This window comes from Heterocephalus glaber, unplaced genomic scaffold (genome assembly GCF_053883595.1).
Source record: "Heterocephalus glaber isolate CG9 unplaced genomic scaffold, H.glaber_assembly_v1.0 deba00000470, whole genome shotgun sequence".
In the NCBI taxonomy this organism is placed as follows: domain Eukaryota; kingdom Metazoa; phylum Chordata; class Mammalia; order Rodentia; family Bathyergidae; genus Heterocephalus; species Heterocephalus glaber.
In genome coordinates this window covers 15,635,385-15,659,206 of record NW_028258145.1, presented here as the reverse complement: position 1 = coordinate 15,659,206, position 23,822 = coordinate 15,635,385, and the positions used below count along the sequence as shown (strand labels likewise).

At 43.8% G+C, this 23,822-nt stretch overlaps 1 protein-coding gene and 1 pseudogene across 7 annotated transcripts in view; both read left to right on the top strand.

The window, feature by feature from the left end:
* The first annotated feature begins 1,944 nt into the window (after nt 1–1,944).
* Nucleotides 1,945–23,822, top strand: part of Rpia (ribose 5-phosphate isomerase A) — a 62,273-nt gene continuing 40,395 nt past the window's right edge. For 2 of the 6 annotated variants that reach the window (XM_087204258.1, XM_087204257.1), the window contains exons 1-8: nt 1,947–2,280; nt 9,912–9,972; nt 11,928–11,983; nt 18,037–18,096; nt 20,017–20,081; nt 21,067–21,135; nt 21,907–22,048; nt 23,623–23,722. In XM_087204258.1, coding sequence (XP_087060384.1) covers nt 1,999–2,280; nt 9,912–9,972; nt 11,928–11,983; nt 18,037–18,096; nt 20,017–20,081; nt 21,067–21,135; nt 21,907–22,048; nt 23,623–23,722 — 835 coding nt within the window. In that variant the 5' untranslated portion in view covers nt 1,947–1,998. Of the gene's footprint in view, nt 2,281–9,911; nt 9,973–11,927; nt 11,984–18,036; nt 18,097–20,016; nt 20,082–21,066; nt 21,136–21,906; nt 22,049–23,622; nt 23,723–23,822 lie in introns of all 6 variants that reach the window. The other 4 variants (XM_087204255.1, XM_087204259.1, XM_004844546.3 and 1 more) reach the window with 4 other exon arrangements.
* On the top strand, nt 11,996–18,030 carry LOC147829780 (large ribosomal subunit protein eL21 pseudogene; annotated as a pseudogene). Its single transcript, XR_015448524.1, has one exon. The product of XR_015448524.1 is annotated as a large ribosomal subunit protein eL21 pseudogene (transcript).

The window sequence follows — 23,822 nt, the reverse complement described above, 5'->3', positions numbered from 1 at the left end:
AGTCATGCTTTAGTTATTTGCTGAAGACCGCCGTATGTGTCAGGTAGTTTTAGGAATGACAGATTGTGTAGGGGAAACAAAGCCCCCCTTCCTCTAAAGTATTATTTTCGGGTCGGATATTTAGCTCAGTGGTTCTGCCACCTGCCTTGTAAGCGCAAGGTCTTGAGTTCGATCCCCTGTACCCTCCTCCAAAAAAGTATTATTTTCTAGAGTATACCTGATAAGCACAAAGTTTTGTGATGGAGATAAACCCTGGGTAATGTGGTAAGAGGATTCGGGTGGGAAAGACAAATTAGACAGGATGGTCTAAAGGATTTACGGAGTGGCATTCAGCTGATAAGATGCATCTGTCAGTGCTGAGGGGAACAGTCAGGAAGGTAGAACAGTCTAGAAGGTCAGATGGTAAAGCAGAGATTGGCCAAGATTCACCCCATCAACCTTTTGGTAGTGGATGCTGAGAATTTAAGTAGGAAAGAGTCCCTCTAAAGAGATTTAAAAAAAATCACAGATTTATCTAGGGTGGCTTTCAACTTTGTAGACCAACAGCAGTGGGAGTTTAGATATTTTGTCCTGCACCTTAGCTAGAACACTATGGTAATTTCTTTCCTTTTTTTTTTTTTAAATTTTGAGACAGGGTCTCGCTATGTAGTTCAAACTGGCCTTGAGCTCACTACTTAGGCCAGGTTGGCCTTGAACTCAGTGATCCTTCTGCCTCTGCCTCCAGAGTGCTGGGATTACAGGCATGTGCCACCATGCCCAACTCCACTATGCTAATTTCTGAATTAGGCCTAAAACTAAGGATTTGAATAGGACTTCAAACAACTTTTCCTCCCGCAGGTCAAGGTGGAGGTCCAGGGGCAGACAGGAGACAGCAGGTCAAGGTGGAGGTCCAGGGGCAGGCAGGAGACAGCAGGTCAAGGTGGAGGTCCAGGGGCAGACAGGAGACAGCCTGAGGGGGCACAGTACACTATATTAAAAAATATCTGAAGATGAGGGGCAGTAATAATGATCCCTACTGGGGCTTTGCATGGAGAAGACAAGAGCTGCAGTGTGTTCATAAGCAGACAGGTTTCAGAATTGAAGAACATATACTTTTGAGGACTTCTAAGTGGTCAGTAGGGATGAGGTCGGAATTAGTTTCCACATCTGTAAAATGGCCACAGTTAAGAATTTCTCACTCAGATGGGTGTAAGCCTGTAATTCCAGCCCTTTGGGAGGCTGAGACCAGAGGATCACACGTTTAAGTCCAGCCTGGGGAACTCTGGGAGACCCTGTCTCAAAATATTATATGGGGCTGGGTAAGTGGATTGGTGCGAAGATCCTGGGTTCAATTCCCAGTACCACCACCACCAAAAAAAAAAAAAAAAATCCCCAATTCTTTACTATCCCACATACCAGGAAACTTCTAAGGTACTAAAGGCACACTAATCTGTGGGGAACCAGGCTAGAAAAGGCACGTCATGCACCATTAAGTTCAGGACGACGTTTAAGGAAGGGGAGTCTGAACTTGTGGACCCAGTCTTAGGGGGTCCAGGATGGACTTTAGAGAGCACTGGTATTGCACCTACATTTCCCTGGGAAGTCAATCTGGAGGAATCGACCTTAAGGCCGAGAAGATAGAACTATTGCCTTGAGGTCTCGCCCATGGCCACGTTCTCATTACTGGAAAAAAAGATAAGGACAAGCCTAATACTCCTTTCTCAGATGCCTGAGGAGGGAGAAAAGCTCCTGGAATTGAAGTAGCTGCGGTATACGTACGGCCCCTACATAGGGAGCGGCCACGGGCCCTACCATCATCGCGGGGTATTTGCATTTCCGGGAGTGAGGTATTGTGGGGCTAGTAGTCCAGATTGTGGCGCGGCTACCGGCTGCTGATTCCCCAGAACTACATTTCCCGGCAAGCCCCGCGCAGCAGCTCGCTCGAACCGTGCGCAGAGTTTATCAGACTTCCGGACGAGTTGGGGGCGGGCAGCGCAGAGGCTGGAGCGAGGCATCGGGATGCAGCGCCCCGGGCCCTTCAGCACCCTCTGCGGGCGGGTCCTAGCCCCACTGCCCGGGCGGGCCGGGGGCGCGGCCTCTGTCGGAGGCGGGAACATCTGGGGCCTCCCGGGCTCCCACGTGCAGCTGCCGGGGCGTGTACAGTCTGGGTCTGTCGGCTCGGGAAGCACTGTCGCTAGCGGCCAGGTCTCTCACAGTCTCTGCCCGGCTCCCACGACGATGTCCAAGGCTGAGGAGGCCAAGAAGCTGGCGGGCCATGTGGCCGTGAAGAACCATGTGAGGGTGAGCAGCTCGGGGCGTGAAGGGTTCGTGGTCCGCGCGGGCGCGCGCGCGGAGTTCTGCTGGGCGCGCCTGGTTCTTGGACGGCTGGGACTGCGGGAGAGCGGGGAGGGTGAACGCTTGACCGAGTTCCGACCTCTCTTCCCTGCTCCTGAAAGACCTTTTAGATGTGGAATCGGTTGGGAGCAAGTCCCCTAAAAATCGAGCTTTCTTGTCTTAGGAACACACTTTGCGAAGTGGAGCCTGGCTGTATTCTGATGTTTGGAGTGGGGATTAGAGGCACTTGCCGCGTGGCCTCCTTGTCATGAAATAGAAAATGGTGAGCCTTTAGGCTGTCTGGAGGTCTTTACTTCTTGTTGTCCGGCGGAGAGCCAGTTTATAAAGTGCTTAGAAACTTCTCTCCAACCTTGGCGCGCGGGTTCTCGAGTGGCCTGGCCAGAGGCCAGTAGGGGAATGCCAGGCTTTAAACCTTTTTCTTTGATATCGCTGGATGGTCACTTGACATTTGCAGGATGCCAGTCTTTAAGATGGAACTGAGGAGATGGTTAGCAATTAGTAAGTTCGTGGCTCTACTCGTTTGTTAAGTGACAGATGTGGTACTGTTAGTGGCTGGCGTCTTTAAACCCAAGTATGTTTGCTGTCACCAGCCAAGTTAATTATCTGAATTACAGCACCCCAGCGGGAGCCAAGTGGAGTATTTCTGCCCTGTGGTGGAGTTTCCTGGCCTTGTTAACTTTTTGTTCCTGTTTTCTACTTCTGAGGTAGTGGTATTAGATTCCCTTTTTTCCTTTCCTGCACAAAGTTACAAAGACAGCGTCCTTTGAGCCGCAGTACTGCCTGGTTATGTGGGAGAGGCCAGTGCGATACCCTGTGGCTCAGCCCGTTCTGTAAAAGGAATGGCTAGACCAAGTCACTCTTGTTCCAGTGCCCTTCCACCGGTTCCTTTCTGGTATAGCTTTGTCAGCGGACAGGATCTAAGGAGGTCCCCAAAGTGGATATGGGGACCCTAGACTCACCCTCCCCACAGAGTAAGTTAGCTGACTCCTATTTCGAAAAAAGAATTTTCAGGACTGGTGTGTAAGAGACATGCAAGGGAAAGATTCCTTTAGGAAACAAAAGTACACACTTGGAGTGTGGGTGTTTAGAGGAGATGCATTTTAGTCGGGATATGGAGTGAAATCTGTGGAACATGTGGATCTATGGAAAGAGGGGATTCAATTTACAGATGAAAGATGATGGGCCAGGGATTTGGGGGTTTCCCTAAGATCGGTTATCTAGGATGTATATTCTAGGGTCTGTTGGGTTTGCTCATTTGGTGGACTAAAATGCAAAGCATTTACTTGTGTTTGAAGCTGAAATACATAGTGAACAGGGGTTGTTAGGAGGGAGCACATTTGTGGGTGAAAGTCAGGTTTATAAGCTTATTGTCCCCAAGGCTCGTAGGGATTTTTCTTGGGTTTGTGTCCTAAAGCTGCAGTGTTTATGAAAAGTACAATTTAAAAATTACCAATTTTCCTTGTCTTCTTTTCTGCCTATCTTTATTTCTTCTATCCTGTGTCGGCTTGTTGCAACTCTGGTTAGCAATAGGATTTTCTATAGGAATTAAGAGATACAATGTAAAATATATAGTTTTGCCCTAAGTTTGGGATTCAGTAGCACAGCTATAAAGTTTGGACAGTAAACCGAAATTTTAAAGTATTTGAATTGTTAATAGATGGACAAAAAACCCTATACAATTAGAAAAGCTCAATATTGAAGTTGTCCTGCTACCATATTAATACTTGATGGCGCATGTCTCTCAGACCTTCGTTTTATAGTTCGTATTTGGTTAAATAATCTTCATACCCTCGTTTCAGATGGTATTCCTTCCCAAATCCACTGGATTCCAGCCACATTATTTAAGTGATCATGGGGACACCTCCTTTGGTCTTTTGAGAGCATCTATTGAAAACATATGCCTTTCAAGGTTTGATTCAAAGTCCATTTCCTATTTTCAGCTTTTCCTTAACTTCCTAAGGAGAGGAGGATTTCTCCTGTTTCCATATACCTAAGTGCTTAATGTTGGTGGCTTAGACCTCTGTGTGTTTGTCCCTCTCAACCCCGTAAAGGATAAGCTCTGGAGGAGAGTTAACTTTATCTTCAATCAGTGCTGGCCACCGTGAGACCTGCACATTAAATGTTCACTGAATTAATTGCCTGCAGTGTGGACTTATATATGGAGGTTGTGGGGTTATTGGTGGCCCTTTGTTTAGAATCTTTGGGATGGAGGGTTCCTAACCCATATTGGTGTTCCAGTTTGGTGACTAGTTCCATTTCTGGGCGTATAGAGAAATCTCAGCTGAGTCCTTTGTATCCTTGGGTCCAGATCTGTTTGTTTCTGAGGGTGTAGTTACCCAAAACTGTTGACTCTGTAGGACTGTGCTCTCCTGGAGGTCTGTATATGGCCTTACCCTTTTGTTCTCTGTGGCACCTGAGCTTTGGTTTTTGACTGGTTTAGTCTAAAGCTTGTGGGCAGTGGCAGCAGTCCAATTATTCAGCAGATGTAGTATTTCCAAGGTTAATCGGACAAGGTGAGTTGTACATAGGACCATATATGGGTTTTTTTGGTACCCGGGATCAGGACCATATGGTTTAAAAGGGCCTTCTGCTTGTTGGGCCACCTTGGAAGCAGCCTTTGGTTATCTCTGACAGGCTTTGACTCCTGGACCAGTCATTTGGTTCCAAGGTAGCAATAATGTAGGAAAGATAAAACTCCCAAACTGCTTGATGTCAGATGTGCTGAGTTCCTGTTGTCTAAAATTGAAGAAAGAATTTCAAAGGACAAAGGAGGTTAAGCATAGGAAAGGTTAATTGGGGAATAGGAATAGCTCCTGAGAGACAGGAGGGATCCATAGTGGGTTGGTGCCAAGGTCATCTCTTTGAGAATGTTTTGTGGGTACAGTGTGGGCCAAGCTATAATCAACCAACAATATTATAAATATAACCTGTTAGCTACTATTGATCCAGTAGGGAAGTAGGGCAATAGCAAGGGCATGTGGATGACATCATTAATTTTAGTCCAAAATCTGTAGTTTTTAGTCTTAGTCCTAGTCTTAGTAGGTGGGAGAGGGTGGCCCAGTGAGATAATGGTCTGTTTCTATGGGAAATCCCAAAAGGGTGGTACCAAACAGTATAATCTCAAGCTTCTGTTTATGCCTTAGGGGAAGCATGTAAATCTGGCCATTGTGACTTTAATCTCAAGGTCTTGCCCTCTTCTTATGTGCCTCCAGCCACAGTTGTAATGTGTTTTCACCTTCTGCACCAACTCCCCCAGGGCATAGTCCTAACTGCCTATTAATTTCTGTCTAATTTAGCTGCCTATAATAACAGGAACCCATGGTGTAAGAGTTTTGGGTCTAGCAGGTACCTGCAATTCCTGGTCTTTTCTAAAAGGCAAAGGAACTTTGTAAAGACCTTGTGTAACTCAAGTTCATAAGTAAATGCCTGCTGAGGAACCCTGTGGGTGACTTGAGTTACGGATATGCTTGACAATGAAGAATCTGGCAATCATATTACTGTTCTCAGCTTCAGGTCAAGTGTACCCAGGCCTTGAGAAATCAAGACATTTTCTTCATTGCTTCAAGGTTTTTACATGTTGAAATATTTAGCCATGTTGAAAGTTTTTGTGTTGTAATGTCTTACAATGATGTTCTTTCATTTACTTGTTTTAAAGTCCTTGTGCTTGGGGTTTGCTGAGGCAGCTAAATGACTGTTGGATGTGTTGCCTCCTTGAGACTGTTTTGGGTGGACTCTTGATCAAGGCAGTGCTGCTGATGGCCTAAGCCCTTCTGTGCATTTGGAATGGCAAAATAGGAAAAGTGTTTTCCAGTAGATTGAGGATAGATACTGATGAAGTCTTCTGTAGTTAAGAGAAGCCTACTAGAAGCATTTTCATTATATAAGTGTGTGGTTGGGGACATTAGCATTTGGTTTGTGTGTGTGTGTTTTTTTTAAAAAACTCAATTCTCTGGCCGGGGATTTAGCTCAGTGGTTCCACCACCTGCCTCACAAGCACAAGGTCCGGAGTTCAATCCCGGATAGTACCAAAAGAAAAAAATAATGGTCAAATACTCAGTTCTCTTTGTTGGCCATTCTTTTTACTCTTTAGTTTTAGCTGTACTCTGACTTTAAGAAGGATCACATTAAGTATGAGGATTAATATTTTACTGCTGTATATTCCTCAGGCTTTTGTCAACTAGGGAGTGAAGCATTTGCCCTGAGACTGTTTGTCCTGAGGAGTTTCCAGGACTTTCCTTCTTTCTACAAAGAAAACTTCACAATGGGCTTTCGCTTGCCAAAATGAATTGTTAATCAGTTGTTGGAACTTTTAAAAAATCTAAAATGCAATGCTGTTTCAGCAAATCTAACCTCCTGAAATTGGTTAGATTTCAGGGAACACTAATAAATAGTGAGACTTATTCAAAGTGAGATTGTGTGTGTATGTTGTGTGTGTATGTGTGAATTGATTCTGTTAAAAGATTTTTTAAAAAGGTAAAATCACGATACTATTGTGGATAGGTAAGTTAATTAGATACCTTGCAGGCAGTTAGACAAGGCCAGCCCTGTCTAAGAGCCAACTCGGGAGGAGTCAAGACACATTCACTGAAAGCCAGCATTGTAAAAGAAGAGAAAATACCACACCCTCACAGGATGAATAGCAGTGGTTGATATTTTAAGTAGGTATCAATCACCTGATGGGGGAACAGATCTTCCAAGAAAGATCTCTGACCCACGCCTTACTGAAAATCCTTGCTCATTCCTTACATGCTTGCTACATGACTTGTTTCCCCATTGGATCCCCATTTAATCAGTATTACCTAAGCACTATACTCGTTGTGATCTTATTGGTTGATCATAGTTTTGCCCACCTTGTGATTTCTCATTGGATCAGTATTACCAAGCAACTGTACTTAAAATCTTTCTTACTAGTTGACTATAGTTTTGTCCCACCTTGAACCCACCTCACATCATGGCTTTGTCCCATAAAATACCTTTGAGAAGTTGGGTGAATGGTAAGCCATTTTCCGGTCCCCCTTCTATCAATAAATTTTTCCTACTTTTTTTTTTTTTTTGGTACTGGGGATCGAACTCAGGACCTTGAGCTTGCAAGGCAGGCGGCAGCACCACTGAGCTAAATCTCCAGCCCAATTATTCCTACTCTTAACCTAGAATTCATTCTTCGATTTTAGAGAACACGCACTTGCGCTTCAGATACCTAGCAGGTTTGGGAGTTACATCTATTCCCCTTATATCAGTACAGCTATAAAATGAACATACTAGGATTTTGTTTAACTCATGAAACTAATTGGGAACTGGAAAAGATGTTAGAACTTGTTCTCAGGTATCTTAGTCCATTTTCCTGCTATAATAATACCTGAGACTTGCTTATTTATAATGAACAGAAATTTATTGACTCACAGTTCAGGAAGCTGGGAAATTCAATATTAAGTTTCTGGCACCTGGCAAGAGAGAGACAGCGAGAAATGATAGGTAGCTATCGGTACTGTCTATGGGCACCAGTCCCATTGTGAGTGTGGAATCTTCACAGCTAATCACTTCCCAAAGGGCCCTCCTCTTAAAAGAGCCGCCAACTTTGGATGGTTTGACATAGGAGCGTGAAGCCATATACATTCAGTAGAAACTGCGCTTTGAGTTTTGCATTTTGATCTTGTCCTGGGCTAGTGCTCTGTGGCAGGATAAGCTTCCAGGATGCTGTGAGCTGCACCTCCCAGTCTGCCACAGGATCCCAGGAGGACGGAACCTGTGTGTGGTGTTGCTAAGCTGGGATGTTCTGAAGGTCAGTTGTGTGTTTGACCGAGGGTGTTTTCAAATTCCAATGGATTATGGACATAACTTTGTTTTAAGTCAAGGAGCATCTGTACTGTTATTGTAAAAGACAGTGTGGTTAGTTAGGTTAGGAATAGACAGCTGGAAAGAGAAAGGGCCTGAGATGGAGTTGGGTGATCAGCTGCCTGGATAAGAATTAAAATAAGAATAGGCAGTGAAACTAGGACTTTGACAAGGAGGTCTTCAGGCCATGGGGAATATAACCCCTACCTGCTTAGGAAAGTACAGCCCCTCCCCTTTAAGTTTCTGAGTTTCAAGAAATTTAAAACTACAGAGTAAGCAGTTTGTTTGTTTTTTTTAAATCCCAGTTTCCTTTGAATTCTGCATGTAACTAGTTTAAAGAGCCTGAGTTCCCATTGGTCATTTTAAACCCACAGAGCTGCCTGTGATAGGTGGTCACTAACCGATTGATTGAGCCATTCACAAGTGAGGGGCCACATAGTCCCCCACTTTATGGGGCCCCTCATACTTTGGACAAGAATTATTTGCTCTGTTGAAAGTTTTCCACAAGTTAAAGTCTTGTCAACTAGCATAGACTCTTACATGGTCAGATAATACAGGCAAGTTGTTAGCATTCTGTTGAAAAGATATCCAGTACCAAAAAAAAAGATATCTAGTAATCTCTTGCTTATTTCAATTTTTCCTTATAATGTTGAATTAATACTAAAGTTGAGACTGTAGGTCATAAGGGATTATTGTGAGATATCTTTATATTAACATTTATAAGTCCTTTTGGTTGGTACTTAATAAATATTAGCTGCTGCTTTGGTTTTAGTTGTTTTCCAACAGCTGGACATGGCCCATATTAGTTCCTGACTACTCATTAATCCCTGGCCTTGTTTTGCTCTTTGTAGTTGGATTGGTCTGCTCATAGGTTCCTTCCCCTTTTCTTAAGATTGAAGGCTAAGTATTGTGACACATGTTTCATGTCCTCTATGCTCAGGAAGTGCTCTACATCTATTGCACATTCTTGTTGCAGGTGAAGACTATATCCTATGTTCCTTGCTAAGCTTTTACCTGCTTCCCATTTTCTCTGAGACAGGCATATGTAAACGAGGACTCCCTTGGTATTGATTGGACAGATGCTGATGTGACATACTATTTTGATGTTACTTTAGACCCTTCCCTCTTCTGTTGGGGCAGGGATGGGCCTGATGTGTTCCTGAGGTTTCCTGTGCTGTTAGCAACTTGAAGTTGCCCTGCTTTCTTTCTTTTTTTTTTTTTTTTGGTACAGGAGATCAAACTCGGGTCCTTGCTTCCGAGGCAGCCGTTGGAACCACTGAGCTAAATCCCCAGCCCATGCCCTGCTTTCTAAATGTAAAACTTGTGTGAAGCCAGGAAACCCAGCTTTCCACACCCACCTAGGGTCTGTTGTCTTTTTCTAGAGCCCTTTCTTTCACCCTTCACTGGGGTTGGCCAGTAATCTTCTAGGGTTTATCTGTGGCTGTAAAGTTCCTGTATGGTATAATTGAGTCAATTGTTTGTTTGGCAGAATATACGGGAGGGAGCGGTGATGTTAACAGTGTCAGCAATGAAAGTGTGAGGGCTCTGTTGATTAACTGCCCACTGGGCACCAGGATAAAGTACAGCTTTGAAGTTCAGGGGTCATGTGTCTGTAAAATAGGTATAGGACCGACTTTGCACCTGTCTTGGTGAATTGCTATTCATAATAATTTTGTAGCTCTAGGAAAAGGATACAGTGGAATAAAATATGGTATTAATTTTTTTCTTCTTTCCTTTTTTGGCAGAATAACCAAGTACTGGGAATCGGAAGTGGTTCTACAATTGTCCATGCTGTGCAGCAAATAGGTATGTTCTCGGCCTGTGCACTTTGTACCTGGTGACAATGGTAGGGAGAGAAGAGCGGAGGAAATGGGGCATGGTTTGGCTCCAGCAGTACAGAGCTGGGGATCCTTGACTGCTTGCCTGAGGTCATTTGAGTGTTTCTGCTTTTCTCAGGAAAGGGAGATTCTTGGTCTTTGGGGGTACCCTTGCCTTTGTTTACTCTGTTCTGCTTCTAGGGTGGAGGACGGGGGTGGTGGAAGACAGGACTGACCTGGAAGAAAGTAGGAATACAGCTGGTGGTGGTAGGAAGGCCAGGGAGAACTGACTTAGATGAAGCCCCACAGAATTTCAGTCATGTTGGTGGTGTACTCCCTTCAGGGATCCTTTGTTGTGGTCTCAAGCCTTCTATGAAGCCTGTGGGTTCCTCAGACAAACAAGTTGAGGTCACAGTGGGTTTGGCCTGTCCTCAACCCTGGAGTAGATGTGGGGAAAGGCTGCACTCCGATTGAGTTGTCTCTGTGTACAGGAAAGGCACAGGAATGATCAGCCCTGTGGCTGCCCAACAGGTTCTACTGCTCTGCTCTTTGTAAAAACAAAGCCCAGAGGAAGGGTTTACCTGAATTCTGGTCTCTTCTAGGTGCCAAGAGGCAGGGCCCAGGAGGTGAAATTCAGGTTCACCTGGTCATTGAGAACTGGTTGTTTTTGTGATGGCTTCTGGGAGCCTTCCTAGGGCCAGGCAGGAGCTGTAGTGCTGTGTACCTTTCTACTTAACCAAGTGTGTGGGGAATTTTAGAGCATGAGAATTACTATGGACTTCATAAGAGCTGCGCCTATGGGCTGCGAATTTAGCTAAGTGGTTCTGCTGCCTGCCTTGCAAGCGCAGGGACCCAAGTTTGATCCCTGGTACCCCCCCCCCCCCCAAAAAGGAGTGGCGCCTAAACCTTCCAGGATGCAGATTAAAATGACTCGAAATTTTAAGTTTTTTTTAAATGACATATATATTTTTTTCTTTTTGATTTCTTTGAAACAAGGTCTTGCTGTGTAGCCTAGGCTGATCTTGAACTTGCCTTAGCCTCCCTGCTGTTGGAATTACATACATGTGTCACTATGCCCAGCTTACGACATGTGTCTAGTATATGTGCTGCCGAAGCGAGCATAATGAGATGTTTTAAAATTAAACTTTCCTGAAAGTTTAAAGTAAAATAAGCAAATCCAAAATGAATAAACATTCATTCTAACTATCCTCTGGGGCCTGTGGAAGATTGTATTTTTATTAAATACAAAAGTAAAGTTGTAACTGTCTTGGAAAAGGCAATGTAAGGCAGTGGTTAATAAGACTGTGAAGCTAAACTGCCTAGGATCATATGCCAGCCCTGCCACTTAGAACTAAAGTTATATACTTTTCCTCTTTGTGCCTCAGTTTCTTCATCTGTAAAATAGAGATGATAATCAGAACTTACCTCTTGGGTTGTTAGGATTAAAACAGCTCATCCAGATCATTATTTGTTCAATGTTGGTTTTGGGGACTTTTCTGAAACAAATCACATCCTCTGGTGTCTTGTTGGTGCTTGAGATGCTTTTTTAAGTTATAGGGAAAAATGTTTAAGTGCTTTTCAGTTTTGTTTTGGTTGAGTTCTACTGTATTTGAATATTATTGTAGTTTTTTTCCCCTTGCATTGTTCTTCTTTGAATGGTTTTAATTTTTTGTATGTGTGTGTTTGATAATAAAGTTATTTTAAAAAAAACAAAAACAGCTCATTTACACAAAGTTCTTAACCTGTCACCAGGCTCCTAGCAATAGCAAGCACTAACATTGCTCTTGCTGTGGCCAGTGCTCACCTCCTTGTTTCCTAGTGTACCTGCCACTAGTTTTCTCATCCCGCCTGGGGAGGGACACAGAATTTGAACAAATGGACAAGAGACAAGAAAAATAAAGTGAAAAGGGTGAAAAATCACCACTCTGACTTTTGTCTTCACAGCTGAAAGAGTGAAGGAAGAGAATCTGAGCGTTGTGTGCATTCCTACCTCCTTCCAGGTAAGTCCTGCTTTCCGCTCTGTGTCTTGGCAGCTGCTGCTCAATCTCCTGGTTCCCTGAGGATGTGGATGCCTGGCTTTGTGTTGTACCTCTGGATTGTTCTGGGTGAGAGGGCCAGGCACAGGAGAGGAGTTTGTTGACCGATGCTTGTCTTTTGGAAATGTGGTTTAGATGTGCTCATCTATTCATCCAAGAATGTTTCAGTGGGTCTTGAGTTCAGGCACTATGGAGTACTCAAAGGTGATCGTGTGGGCCCTGCCTCAAGGAATACAGAAAGAAGTATCCCTACTCTCAGGTGAAAAATCTTGAGGCTAAAAGGAATCAATTAAGGTGTTAGTAATGCAAGTATAATCTTTTGAGTCTATGTCTCATGTTCTTTCATCAGTCGTAGGAGCTGGAGGAAAGAGTGGAGCCAGTTAAAGATCAGGGGAGATAAGGAAAGACGCAGAGACGCTGAGAAGTAGAGGGTGAGAGATGACTCAGGCAGTCCTTTGACTCTTTAGAGAATTCTATTTTAAATTTCTTTGAAATTTTGAAGACATAGCTATGCCTTCTAGTTTTTAATTTGCTGTTGAGGAGCTTCATACCATTGGGATGTGTGATCCTTTGTATGAAATGTATTTTTAGTCTTTTCAGAGGCATATACCCTTTAGTGATCTTTCTTCAGTGTGCTGAAAACACCATGATTATGTCTTGGGGCTCCTTGAATCTGGCTGTATTCACGTAATGTTTGCCAGTGAGACATGACCCAGTGAGATGCCAGCCAAGGTTTTAAAACTGTGTTTTCTCTTTAGCACTGGAGACTGAAACCAGAGTCTTTGTACTGAGCACATTTTCAGCTCCCCCCCTTTAAACATTTTTTTAATTTTAAGATGAGACAGCGTCTCATCAAGTTGCCCATGCTTCTCAGAGTGTTGGGATTACAGGTGCATGCCAACATGCCTGGCTCCCAGCTTTTTATTCCTGAAAAGGGTCTTGCTTAATTGCCTAGGCAGGACTTCAATTTGTGATCCTTCTGCCTTAGTCTCCAAGAGTGCTGGGATTATAGGTGTGTGCCACCATCCCGAGCTTTGAAAAGTGCTTTTGCACTGGGCCTTGGTCTCTTGGTACTGGAATATTCTGCCACCATGTGAATAAGGTGAGACTCAATGGCTGGGGGATGAGAAGCAATGTGGAGAGTGGTTCCAGGCCAGTGAGTGGGGTCTTCTGACACAGCACCTAGTTGAGAAAATTTTGCAGTCTGTCTATGAAGTCTTGAGAAATTATAAATATGTGCTCTTTCTGTAATGCCTCTGAATTTCAGGGTAGCTACTAGGTAGCAAAAGCTCCCTGGTAGAGAATACTCTTGTCCTCAGCTATGGTTGGCACCGTAGTCCTAAGACCAGCCATTTTTCCTTTTTTAGGAATCAACGTGTTGCTTTGGGAGGGATATCATGTTCTTTTTTTTTGGTACTGGGGATTGAACTTGGGACCTTGCACTTTCGAGGCAGACAGTGGAACCACTGAGCTAAATCTCCAGCCCGGGATATCATGTTCTTAAGTAGACTTTGCACCAGTCTTATATGATTTCTGTTTGTAACACTACCTCCTGAATCTTTTGAGAGGTCCTTGATGTAGGTTTGGTTGTTTTGTAGCTATCTCCAGTACTGCCCTAGTATAACCTCCTTATTTCTGCTGCTTAACGTCCATGAGTGGTTATATTAGTCAATGCTCTGCAGAAACAACCAGTAGAATATATTAATTATAAGAGGGGATTTATATAGTCCCATAATGCCTATCTGCCGCCTGAAAATCCAGGGAAACTGGTCTAGTAGCTGGCTGCTTTGTTCAAGAAGGTGGGTGCCTCAGATCTAGAGGATCAGTGAAGCAGCCCTAGTCTGAGGGCTGACAGCAGAACAGAATACCCCACACCTGCTCCAAAAGTGCAGCGTGTGCCTAGAGTAAGTGCCCCCCTTGAACTGCTTTCAATTTCCATTGGACCCCCCAGCCATTCAGGACACATACCTGCATGGCCCACTGGCCAGTCCTCTCTGGACACACCGTCACAGACACACCCAGAAGTGTGCTTTGCTAGCTTTCTAGGCAGCCCTCAGCCCAGGCAAGTTGACAGCCCATAGTAACCATCACATCCCAACTTTTAAAAGTCTGCTGCTGTTTTCTTTTGCCAGGTTTATACCTTTAAGAAAAATTGTGTTATTGTTGTTTTAAAGTGGTTTTGGGGCCTTTCAGCTGGAACCGACATCTTCCAGTAATTTGCCAAAATGATGAACACAAAGGGAAAGATGGGGGGAACCCAGTATATGTTCTCTAGGCCTTTTAGAAAACGGGGTTGTTCCTTTGGCCACATACATGCAAATCTACAAAAAGGGTGATATTGTAGACATCAAGAGAATGGGTACTGTTCAAAAAGGAATGCCACACAAATGTTACCATGGCAAAACTGGAAGAGTCTACAGTGTTACCCAGCATGCTGTTGGCATTGTAAACAAGCAAGTTAAGGGTGAGATACTTGCCAAGAGGATTAATGTGTGTATTGAGCATATTAAACACTCAAAGAGAGGAGATAGCTTCCTGAAATGGGTCAAGGAAAATGATCAGAAAAAGAAGGAAGCCAAAGAGAAAGGTACCTGGATTCAACTGAAGCACCAGCCTGCCCCATCCAGAGGAGCACACTTTGTGAGAACCAGTGGGAAGGAGCCTGAGTTGTTGGAACCTATTCCCTATGAATTCATGGCATAAGCTGGGGATGTACCTCTGCCATGCAGCACCTAATTAGCAGCTGAATGCCCCAATCCCTACTTCAAAATAAAAAATCATCCTGTGTTGTAAGGATGGTTTTCTTAATTGAAAAAAAAAAAAATAAAGTGGTTTTGGGAAAGAGCTGAGCTAAATGTAGGTGTTCAAATTGCTAGCTTCAGAGTTTGTGCCGGCTTTTTTTTTTAAACATAACAGTCTCCTAACCCCCCTGTTCTTAGTGATAATTGATAACACTACCTAGACAGGAAAATGCTGGCCAATTCCAGTTAATTAGGTGGAGTCATTTGAAGTTCACAAGGCTTGAAAAATTCGCTTATCTAGTTACTCTCCTTACTCCCCTGCCCAAACTTATTTTGAGTTAAGTTTAGCCAAATGGAATCTCCTGAAATGGTTGAACGGAAATAAAAATATTTTTGCCCTACCTTTCTTTTGCTTTTTTTGAGACAGGGCCTTCCTATGTAGTTCAGGGTGGCCTTGAACTCACTGTGTAGCCCAGGCTGGCCTCAAACAGTGATCCTCCAGCCTTAGCCTCCTGAGTGCTGGGATTATAGGCATGGCCATCACACCCAGCCCATTGCCCTACTTTTTAAACAAGTTAAACTTAAAAGGATTTCAATGATTTTGGTAGATTTTCCCTTTAAAGCTGAAGGCTTTTGGAAGAGAAAAATAAGGCATTTGCAAGCCAGATCTGATCTGAGCCCACATGAGCTTTTATTATTCACTCTGCCTTCATTTTTCTACCTTGATTGGTGTTAAAAGGAAAATGCACCATTTTTAGGTTTTATTATAGAATTCATGGGAACAGAAAACCACTTAACTTGCTTGCCTTGTGCCACTGGTTTGGGGGCACAGCTGTGGGACTGCCCAAGAAAGCGTTGTTTCCTCTCTTCAGGAGCACAACCTGGTCATTCGCTTTTCTGCTCTGTACAACTTCTGGCCTCTGGCCAGAAGGGCCAGCGTGTTTGCTGCACACCTTTGGGAGACCCCTCAGCTTCCTGGCTGAAAACATGGGTCTAGCAGGTACTGGTCTCAGTTGGTCAACTGAAGCTTCGTTGTGCTGACTGAGCCGGTGATGGGTTGCAACTCCTGCAGTAGGCATGTGCTGTGAAAGTCAGTGTGTTGACCAGAACAAGTACCACAACTGAGTGGGCTTACAAATGAGACATTTCTTGTCTCCTAACTCTGAAGGCCAGAAGTCCAAGATCAAGGTGCTGGCAGTGTTTCCTTCTGAGGCTGCTTCCTCCAGCTGCAAAACCAAAACTAAGTTGTTATCTGACCTTCCAAGAACTCAGAATAAGGTGTAACAGCAGAGTTTCTTAATTAAGCAGGCCAGTTTCAATTGGCATAGATATTGAAGTTGTTCTGCTTTAAACAAAAAAGTACAAATGATTCTACTGGATTATTTCTCAGTTCCTACATGTACTATTTTTATTTTTATTTTCCCCATTTTATATTTCTCTTTAATAAAAACAAAATCATGAGGTTTTAAAATTTATTTTATTGTTGTTATTATTTTTTATTTTTGGAGACTGAGTCTTCTTAAGTAGTCCAGGTTGGCCTTGAGCTTGAGATCTTCCTGCCTGAGTGCTAATGATTATGGACATGTTGTCACCATGCCAAGCAATGAGTTTTTTAAAAACATATTTCAGTCAGCATTTTATTTTAGTTTTTTATTCTGGGAAATTTCAAACTTCAAGAAGGATAAAGAACAATAAAATGAATTTCAGGGTACTGACCATGAAGCTTCAGTTATCAATTTGTGGCCAGTCCTGTTTTGTTTGCATCTAATCCCCTTTATCCCTGTTATTTTGAAACAAATTCTAGGGATAATTTTATTGTGTGTACTTTGTTATGTCTCTGAAAAATGAGGCATCTTCTAAATATGACAACAATATTTAAAAATTAAAAATATCCTTAATAGCATCAAATAAAAACCTAGGGTTCACATTATCCTTTAAATTTTAAGTTTGACTCAGAATCCCAAATAAGACCTACGTATAGCAAAACTTACACATAGTATTTTATTCTCAGAGTGATAGGATTTTGGATTAGAGGGCTGGCCCTGATCATTTCATTCTTTTTCTTTCTTCTTTGTGGTGTGAACCCAAGGCCTCACATAGGCTGAACAAGCACTGTGGAACTGGGCCACAACCCTAACTCCGATCTCTCTCTTCTTGAAGAGGAGAAAACTTGCCAAGGCCCTATGGCATGTTTATCTAATTTTAATTGGTACATAATCATATATATTTATTGGGTGCAATGTGATAATGCAATACATTTTTTTTTGTTTTTGAGGAACCTCCATATTTCCTGCAGTGATTGTACTAACATACATTCTCATCAACACTGTACAAGAGTTCTTGGGGCCAGGGATTTAGCTCAGTGCTGTCACGCCTGTCTTGTAAGCACAAGGTCCTGAGTTTGATTCCCGGTACCAAAAAAAAAAAAAAAAAAGTTCCTTTTCTTTGCATTGATTATTTAACATTAGAACCTACACCTGAATCTTAATCACAGGTGGTTTTCACTTTAAGCAGGAAATATTTTGAAGGAATGCCTTTGGGGAGAAGTTTTCCACTCTTGGTTTCTCTGTATATTGTAAGTAACGCTGTGAACACAAATCCTCCTCACGTGGACCTGGGTGGACAATTGTAAAGCTTCACAGTACCATTATTTTAGTGAGGACTCCTGCTTAGGGCCAACTTTGAGGCATGTCTCTAAAGTAAATGGTGCTTTGCTCAGAAGTGTCCTAAATCTCTCCTAATCTGGTGTTCTAAATTTTCAAGTTCCTCACTTAACTATTCCAGAAGTCTGGCCTCTGTATACTCTTCTGAGTGTGTGTATTCCCTTGCTTAGTTTTCCTCAACAGTGTGGCCTTGAAATCACTGTCACTTCATAGTTATCTTCAAACTTTTCTGTTGCATTGTTCTAAAAATTTTTCAGTATTTTGTGGTTTTGGTTCTTAGAAAATTTTTTACAGCATGTATACCCAGAAGTTTTAGGAGGCCATAACATTGTTTGAAGCAGCAAGTCCTGGCATAGGACTCTTATCTCAACACTGGAACATGGCTTCACTGTATGCTGTTTGCCTCTTCTAGCTCCCAGGATGAAGTAATTGGCAGTTAGCTTTGCTGTTGGTGGCGCTGTATCTCTTCCCTCTTGGCAGGGCAGGATGAGATGTGAGAAGGAGCATGGGTCAGGCTTATACTGTTTGATACTTAAATACAAAAAATATTCTGAGACTCTTTGCTCTGGGTTCAGAGCAAATGATGATGGGACCTTTTTCCTGTGCTCCCTAGGCCCGGCAGCTCATCCTGCAGCATGGCTTAACACTCAGTGACCTGGATCGACACCCAGAGGTAAGAGAGAGACTACTGTGCCTTTCTCCTTTTGTGGCTGTCACTTGTTCATGAGCTCCAAATATCTTGCCAAGTCTAGGGAAAAAGACTATTGAGTCCTACTAACTTTTCCTCTGGGATCCTGAGTATTAATTCTGGCTAAAGTCTTAAGTGGAAAAGTGATTTCCAGTTTCACTGTGACTTGACCCTGAGGGCTCAGCCTGAGGGCAGTGAAGGGGAGTGGAGAAGCCCAGTGCTGGACCCAGGGCTTGCTTTCTCCTGTGGCAGGCTGTGGAGCTCATCACTGGAGTGGAGAGGAGAGGTCATCATTGGAGGCAGACGTACACATTTTGGAAAGTGATTAACATTAAGTTCTGCAGGAAACATTGCTAAACACAGGGGCAGCCTATAGCCACTGGAAGTGATAAGGGTGAGCAGCATCACACACTTAGCGCTTTCTGGGCCATTATTATGTATCAGATATTGTGCTAAGTGCTCTTCTTGTACCAAGATCTTTAATCTCCAACAGCCTGGAGGGTGGGTACCATAATTATCCCATTTTATGGATGTGAAGAAGGCACAGAGAGGGTAAGTCATGTGTTTAAGGCCATACTGTAAGTGGCAGAGCCAGATTTAGAACCCAGTGCGTCTCTGGTCCAGGGCATTAGTAGAAGAGTTTTGAGGGAAGAGGTAGTTTGAGCTGAGCTATAAAGCCTGTCGGGCATCGGGAGGAGAGGACCTTCCTGAGAGGTAGGTAGGGATTATAAGCTTTGTGGGCTTATGTGAGCAGCACTCAGACTTTGTAGGGGTGATTTGGACTGAGTGGAATGCATTGGTGCATAGTGGGGCAAGGGATTTGGTGTGGTCTAATGAGCCATGTCGCTGTGGGACATGGAACCCCCGGGGGTTAGTAAGAACCATGGGAAGGGCTTATGGGCTTTCTGTGGGCAGAGCTGGAGCACAGGGTGAATGAGCTGTTCTGCAGCTGTGAGGAGAGTGCTTTGGGCTGAAGGTGGGCCCCCAGCCAGACAGAAAAGGAGGCACCTTCCAGGTCCTGGAGCACTGCCCCAGTGCAGCCTGGCCCTAGGGTTAGTGGAGGCCAGGGGAGGAACAGTACAAGCTGCAATTTCAGGATGGGAACAAGGGTTCCCTGCTTAAAACTCTAGGCCACACCAGCCACATCAAGTAACTGCAACATGAATAGGATGGGTTTCTTACTTACATACTGGAACTCTCCATGTTATCCCTACAGAGTACCATAAGGGATGAGAAGGCCAGCTTCCTCGATTCTGATTCTCTAAAGATGAATGAATCCATTTGCCCTTGCCTGCTTTTGGGGCTGGCAATGGAGCCTCCTACTAGAGGTACAGGGCAAGACCAGGCAGTTGCTTTGGTGGGATCTTAGTGGGAATGCCTCAGGTGGTTTCTAATTCAGGAACATATCCAGTATGTGTCAGCTTCCTTATAGGCTCCTTTAACCTTCTTGTCCACTTGAAATTGCTCGTGTTTGCCCACTTAGTGCCAACCTCTGAATCAGTATTTGTCTTTTTTATTATTGATACCCCCCCCATGAAATTTAATACCACAGATACACTGTATATCTCTTTATATACTTGAGGCCTTTAGAGGGCTGAGTACCATAATGTGGAAGGGTTTCTTTGCCATTCTTTGCCCCAGGAAGTGTTTATTTCTTTGGGAGTGATGCTACCTGCATTGAGAATACATGCTCTAAGCTTTGTGTCCCAGACCTCGAGCTCTTTCCCTGTGACCCTAGTGAAGTACCTTAATCTCTTGTAACCTCAGGCCCATGATTGCTTAAGTGGGAAACTGGACCTCACTAATAGGGCTGCAGAGGACCTGTCACTGCATGGCCAGACTCTGTATGGTGGCTCCACTTATGAGACTCTCAGAGGTCTCTTACCTTTCCTTTCCCTGGCACAGATCGACCTTGCTATCGATGGTGCTGATGAAGTAGATGCTGATCTCAACCTTATCAAGGGCGGTGGGTGAGTGTTTAAGAACTTTATTTCTAAAGACTCCAGTGTGTCCTTAGTAGAGCAAATGGAATACAGAATCACCAAATTGTCACCGCTGTGTATGTGAGTTTGTTTTTCTACCTGGACCTTATGACCTTTGCATCAGCTTGATGTTTCTGGTGAGTAGTGCCAGTCTGGTGACTGGGAACCTTGGCCTCTTCAGTGAGATTGTAGTGTCTGCATTCTTCTGCTGACTCAGAGTTTTAATCACTGCAGCGTAAATCGGCATATTACCTATCAGCTAGATTGTAGGCTTGTGGGCACCCTAGTGTGACCTTTGCCTTGAAGCTGCTCTTAGTCTGTGAGCATTTAGGGATGCAAATCATTCATTTGGAGACATTTATTGGGTGCTTCTTAAGTGCTACTTTCAGGAGTAGGGACTGGTGAGTAGAAAAGGTAAAATCCTAATTTGTTGGTTCTTAACAGTCAAGCAGATTAGTATTGAATGACAGTGTTTATTTAGAATCACACTTTAACATCTAAGATTTTATATGCATTGTGTAATCCTCCTGGCTGCTGATGTGAGGTAATGTGGCTGGTGAGCAGTAGAGATAGGCTGGACCAGATCTGATGATTCAGTGCCCAGGGCTCTCTCCACTCTATCACCGTCACACAGTCCACAGGGCAGGCTGTTCAAAGCTGGCCCTTGTCAGGTCTTGTCCAGGGGATGCTTTTGCAAACACAGTGCTTCTCACATGCATCTGGGAGGGCGTTATTCCTGGCCTGAATGGGACACATTGTCCTCTTTCTACGTTTCTTCCAGATACAGACTAATGTTTTTGTAGTCCATTTACTAGAAGCAGCACGCACAACAGGATTGAGGATGGCTCTTACAGTTACATTTCTCTGTAAGTGCCAGGATTGAGCAGATTTAGGTTTCCCATATCCGACCTTAGTTCCTAAATGGAGATTTTTGCCTTATTCCTGTATTTACTTGCTTCTTTCTCATCTTTAGGGGCTGCCTGACCCAGGAGAAGATTGTGGCTGGCTATGCCAGTCACTTCATCGTGATCGCTGACTTCAGGTAGGGTGCTGGGTGTTCTGAACTGCCCGCCGAGAAGGCAGTGTGGGGCTCACTCCTTACCCTGCACATAGAGGACAAAATGGAGGGACTGCCTGGCTTGCTGAGGCGGGTGGTGAGGATTTAGGCAGTGTGTTTGAGGGCTCAGTCCTGCTTCCATGCTGAAGGTGGGGACTGCTGTTGACTGCAGCACTCTTCCACAGAGCCAGGACCAGCGGTGTGATTGTGTGTTCATGGGGAGGGAGAGGAAGCAGTTTGTCACCCTGTTAGCAGAGCTCATCCTCGTGTGTCACTGATTACATCCTCACAGGGAGCCAAGGCAGTGACTCAGCATGCCCCACTTCTTCTGGGGTCAGGGCTGCTGCACTTGACTCAGGCCCTGACCAGCCTGCTGGGGCTCTCAGGTTCTCCTTCAAGGAATCTGGGAGGAGGGAGGCCCTTGGGCTGAGCATGTTAACTAAACAAAAGTATGTGTAATATGTATTTATTTATGGAATATTGAAGCAGTAGGAAAAAATAATACCTATACTTATAGATATATTAAGATAAATATTTATAATAAGCCAACCATATCAAATTTTAACATTTTTATCACATTTATTTCAAATATCTATTTTTTAAATAATAAAGCAGCCAATACCTTTGAAGCCCTGTGAATGCTATTTTGATCACTGTTTTGTCCTCCCACCACCTAATTCACTCCATTCTGGGACTTAGTGTTTGTACCATTGAGTTTATTTAATTTTACTATGCCTTTTGACTCTTTCTTCCCAGGAAAAATTCAGAGAACCTTGGGGATCAGTGGCACAAGGGGATCCCTCTTGAGGTCATCCCAATGGCCTATGTCCCAGTGAGCCGAGCTGTGACCCGGAAGTTTGGGGGTGCAGTTGAGCTTCGGATGGCCGTCAACAAGGCAGTAAGTGGCCAGGGAAGTTTCTGGAGGCCTTTCAGGCTCTCAGCATGCTGTTCTCCTGTCTGCTGCTGGTGGACCTCTGGAGACTTCATTTATTTTTAATATTTGTTTCTTTTTAGATAGCTGGCTTTCTTTGTTTCTGTATTCAACCTAAGGTAGATTAAAACCATACTTAACACAGTGCCTATCCCCTGTACAAAAAGAAGAGTGATTGTTTCTCCTGTCCCTTGGGATCAGACTTTTCTCAAGTGACCTGACCTATGTGTTTAAGGCCTGGAGCACCTGAAGAACAGCTGCTAAACCTGGCCTTTAGAGGTAGACTTTTCTTGGGATTACATGAATACCTCCTCAGGAATACACCCAAGACCCTTCAGTCCAGGTGTTTCTCTTCAGCTTCTAAAGTGGGTTGCAAAGAACATATATATATTTAAATAAGCAGTGGTAATAATATAAAACAAAACTATAGTTCTGTGTGTAACTATGTAAAAAGTTTGGAGGCTAGAGAAAAGAAATGGTTTGTATAACTATACCCTGATATTTTTATTTTGACTAGCTTTCTTCCCTGTGTTGACTTTTAAAACACCGTAGTCCTAATCCTAGTGGTTGTACAGGCTATGACTGATGCCGTGAGGCTCCCTGTGTAGCTGGAGGCCAGGAGGAGGTTGTGGAGCTTCTCTCTCAAGCAGAGGTTCACCCAGGCAGGAGCCCCAGCCCTCACCTAAAGTGAGTTCCTATGAGCTCCTGCCCCTCTTCCTCCTGTCTGCAGGGGAGCCTCAGAGCCTAGCCTGTGACCTTAGTGTTCTGTCAACATTTGTGACTCTGCTGCCTGTGTGGTCTTTGACTCTGTGTCTGCACCCTGTTTTTTTATAAAATATATTTTTTATTAGTACCTATTAATTTTATTCTATGTTGGGTTTTAATGTGGTATATTTCTATATGCAAGTAATAAATTCTGATCATATCCATCCCCCCATCCCTGCTTACACTGCCCTTCCACATGTTCCCTTTCTCTTGCCCAATGATAGTCTCCCTTTTACTTGCATCTCATCCTTTTTGAGTCCACATTCCCTGTCTTTTTGATGAAACTTCCTGATCAGTGTGAAGTTGTGATAGCTGAAGTAGCGTTGTCCTATTTTATAGTATTGATGGTACTTAACGTGAGGTTTTGAGAACATTGTGGCATGTTGGTAATTGGTTCTGTTGTAGTTTCTCCCTGTAATAGTAGCTCAGACTTGTTGAGCCCTCACTATGGGCCCTCACTGTGGTGAATGCTTGTGCACACCATTTACATGTAAGCTGTCTTGTGACATATGTATAATTGTCCACCTTTTACAGTTGTGAAATGTGAGGCTCACAGAAGGTGATAGTTCCTCTGAATTCCATACCTATGTGGCATTAATACTCAAATCCAAGTCTTTGTGACTAAAGCTCCTGCTTATTACTGCTTCACACCATTACCTTCTAGGAAGCGCAGAGTGGGAGCACTCACTGGAGCCTGCTAATCTGGCTTCACTTTCCTGTCTTTCTCTGCTCACCTGTGTCTCCATTCCTGGTCAGTGTGGAAAATTACCTTCTAGGGTCCTGTGGTGACAGATAACGGGAATTTTGTCCTGGACTGGAAGTTTGACCGGGTGCACAAATGGAATGAAGTGAACACAGCTATCAAAATGATCCCAGGTAACTTCAGTGCTCTCATAATTCCCCTCCTTCTGGCCACAGAAGGCACAGTGGATGTTGGCTCTGTAAGACTTGGTAGGAAAGAAGAACTTTATACCAT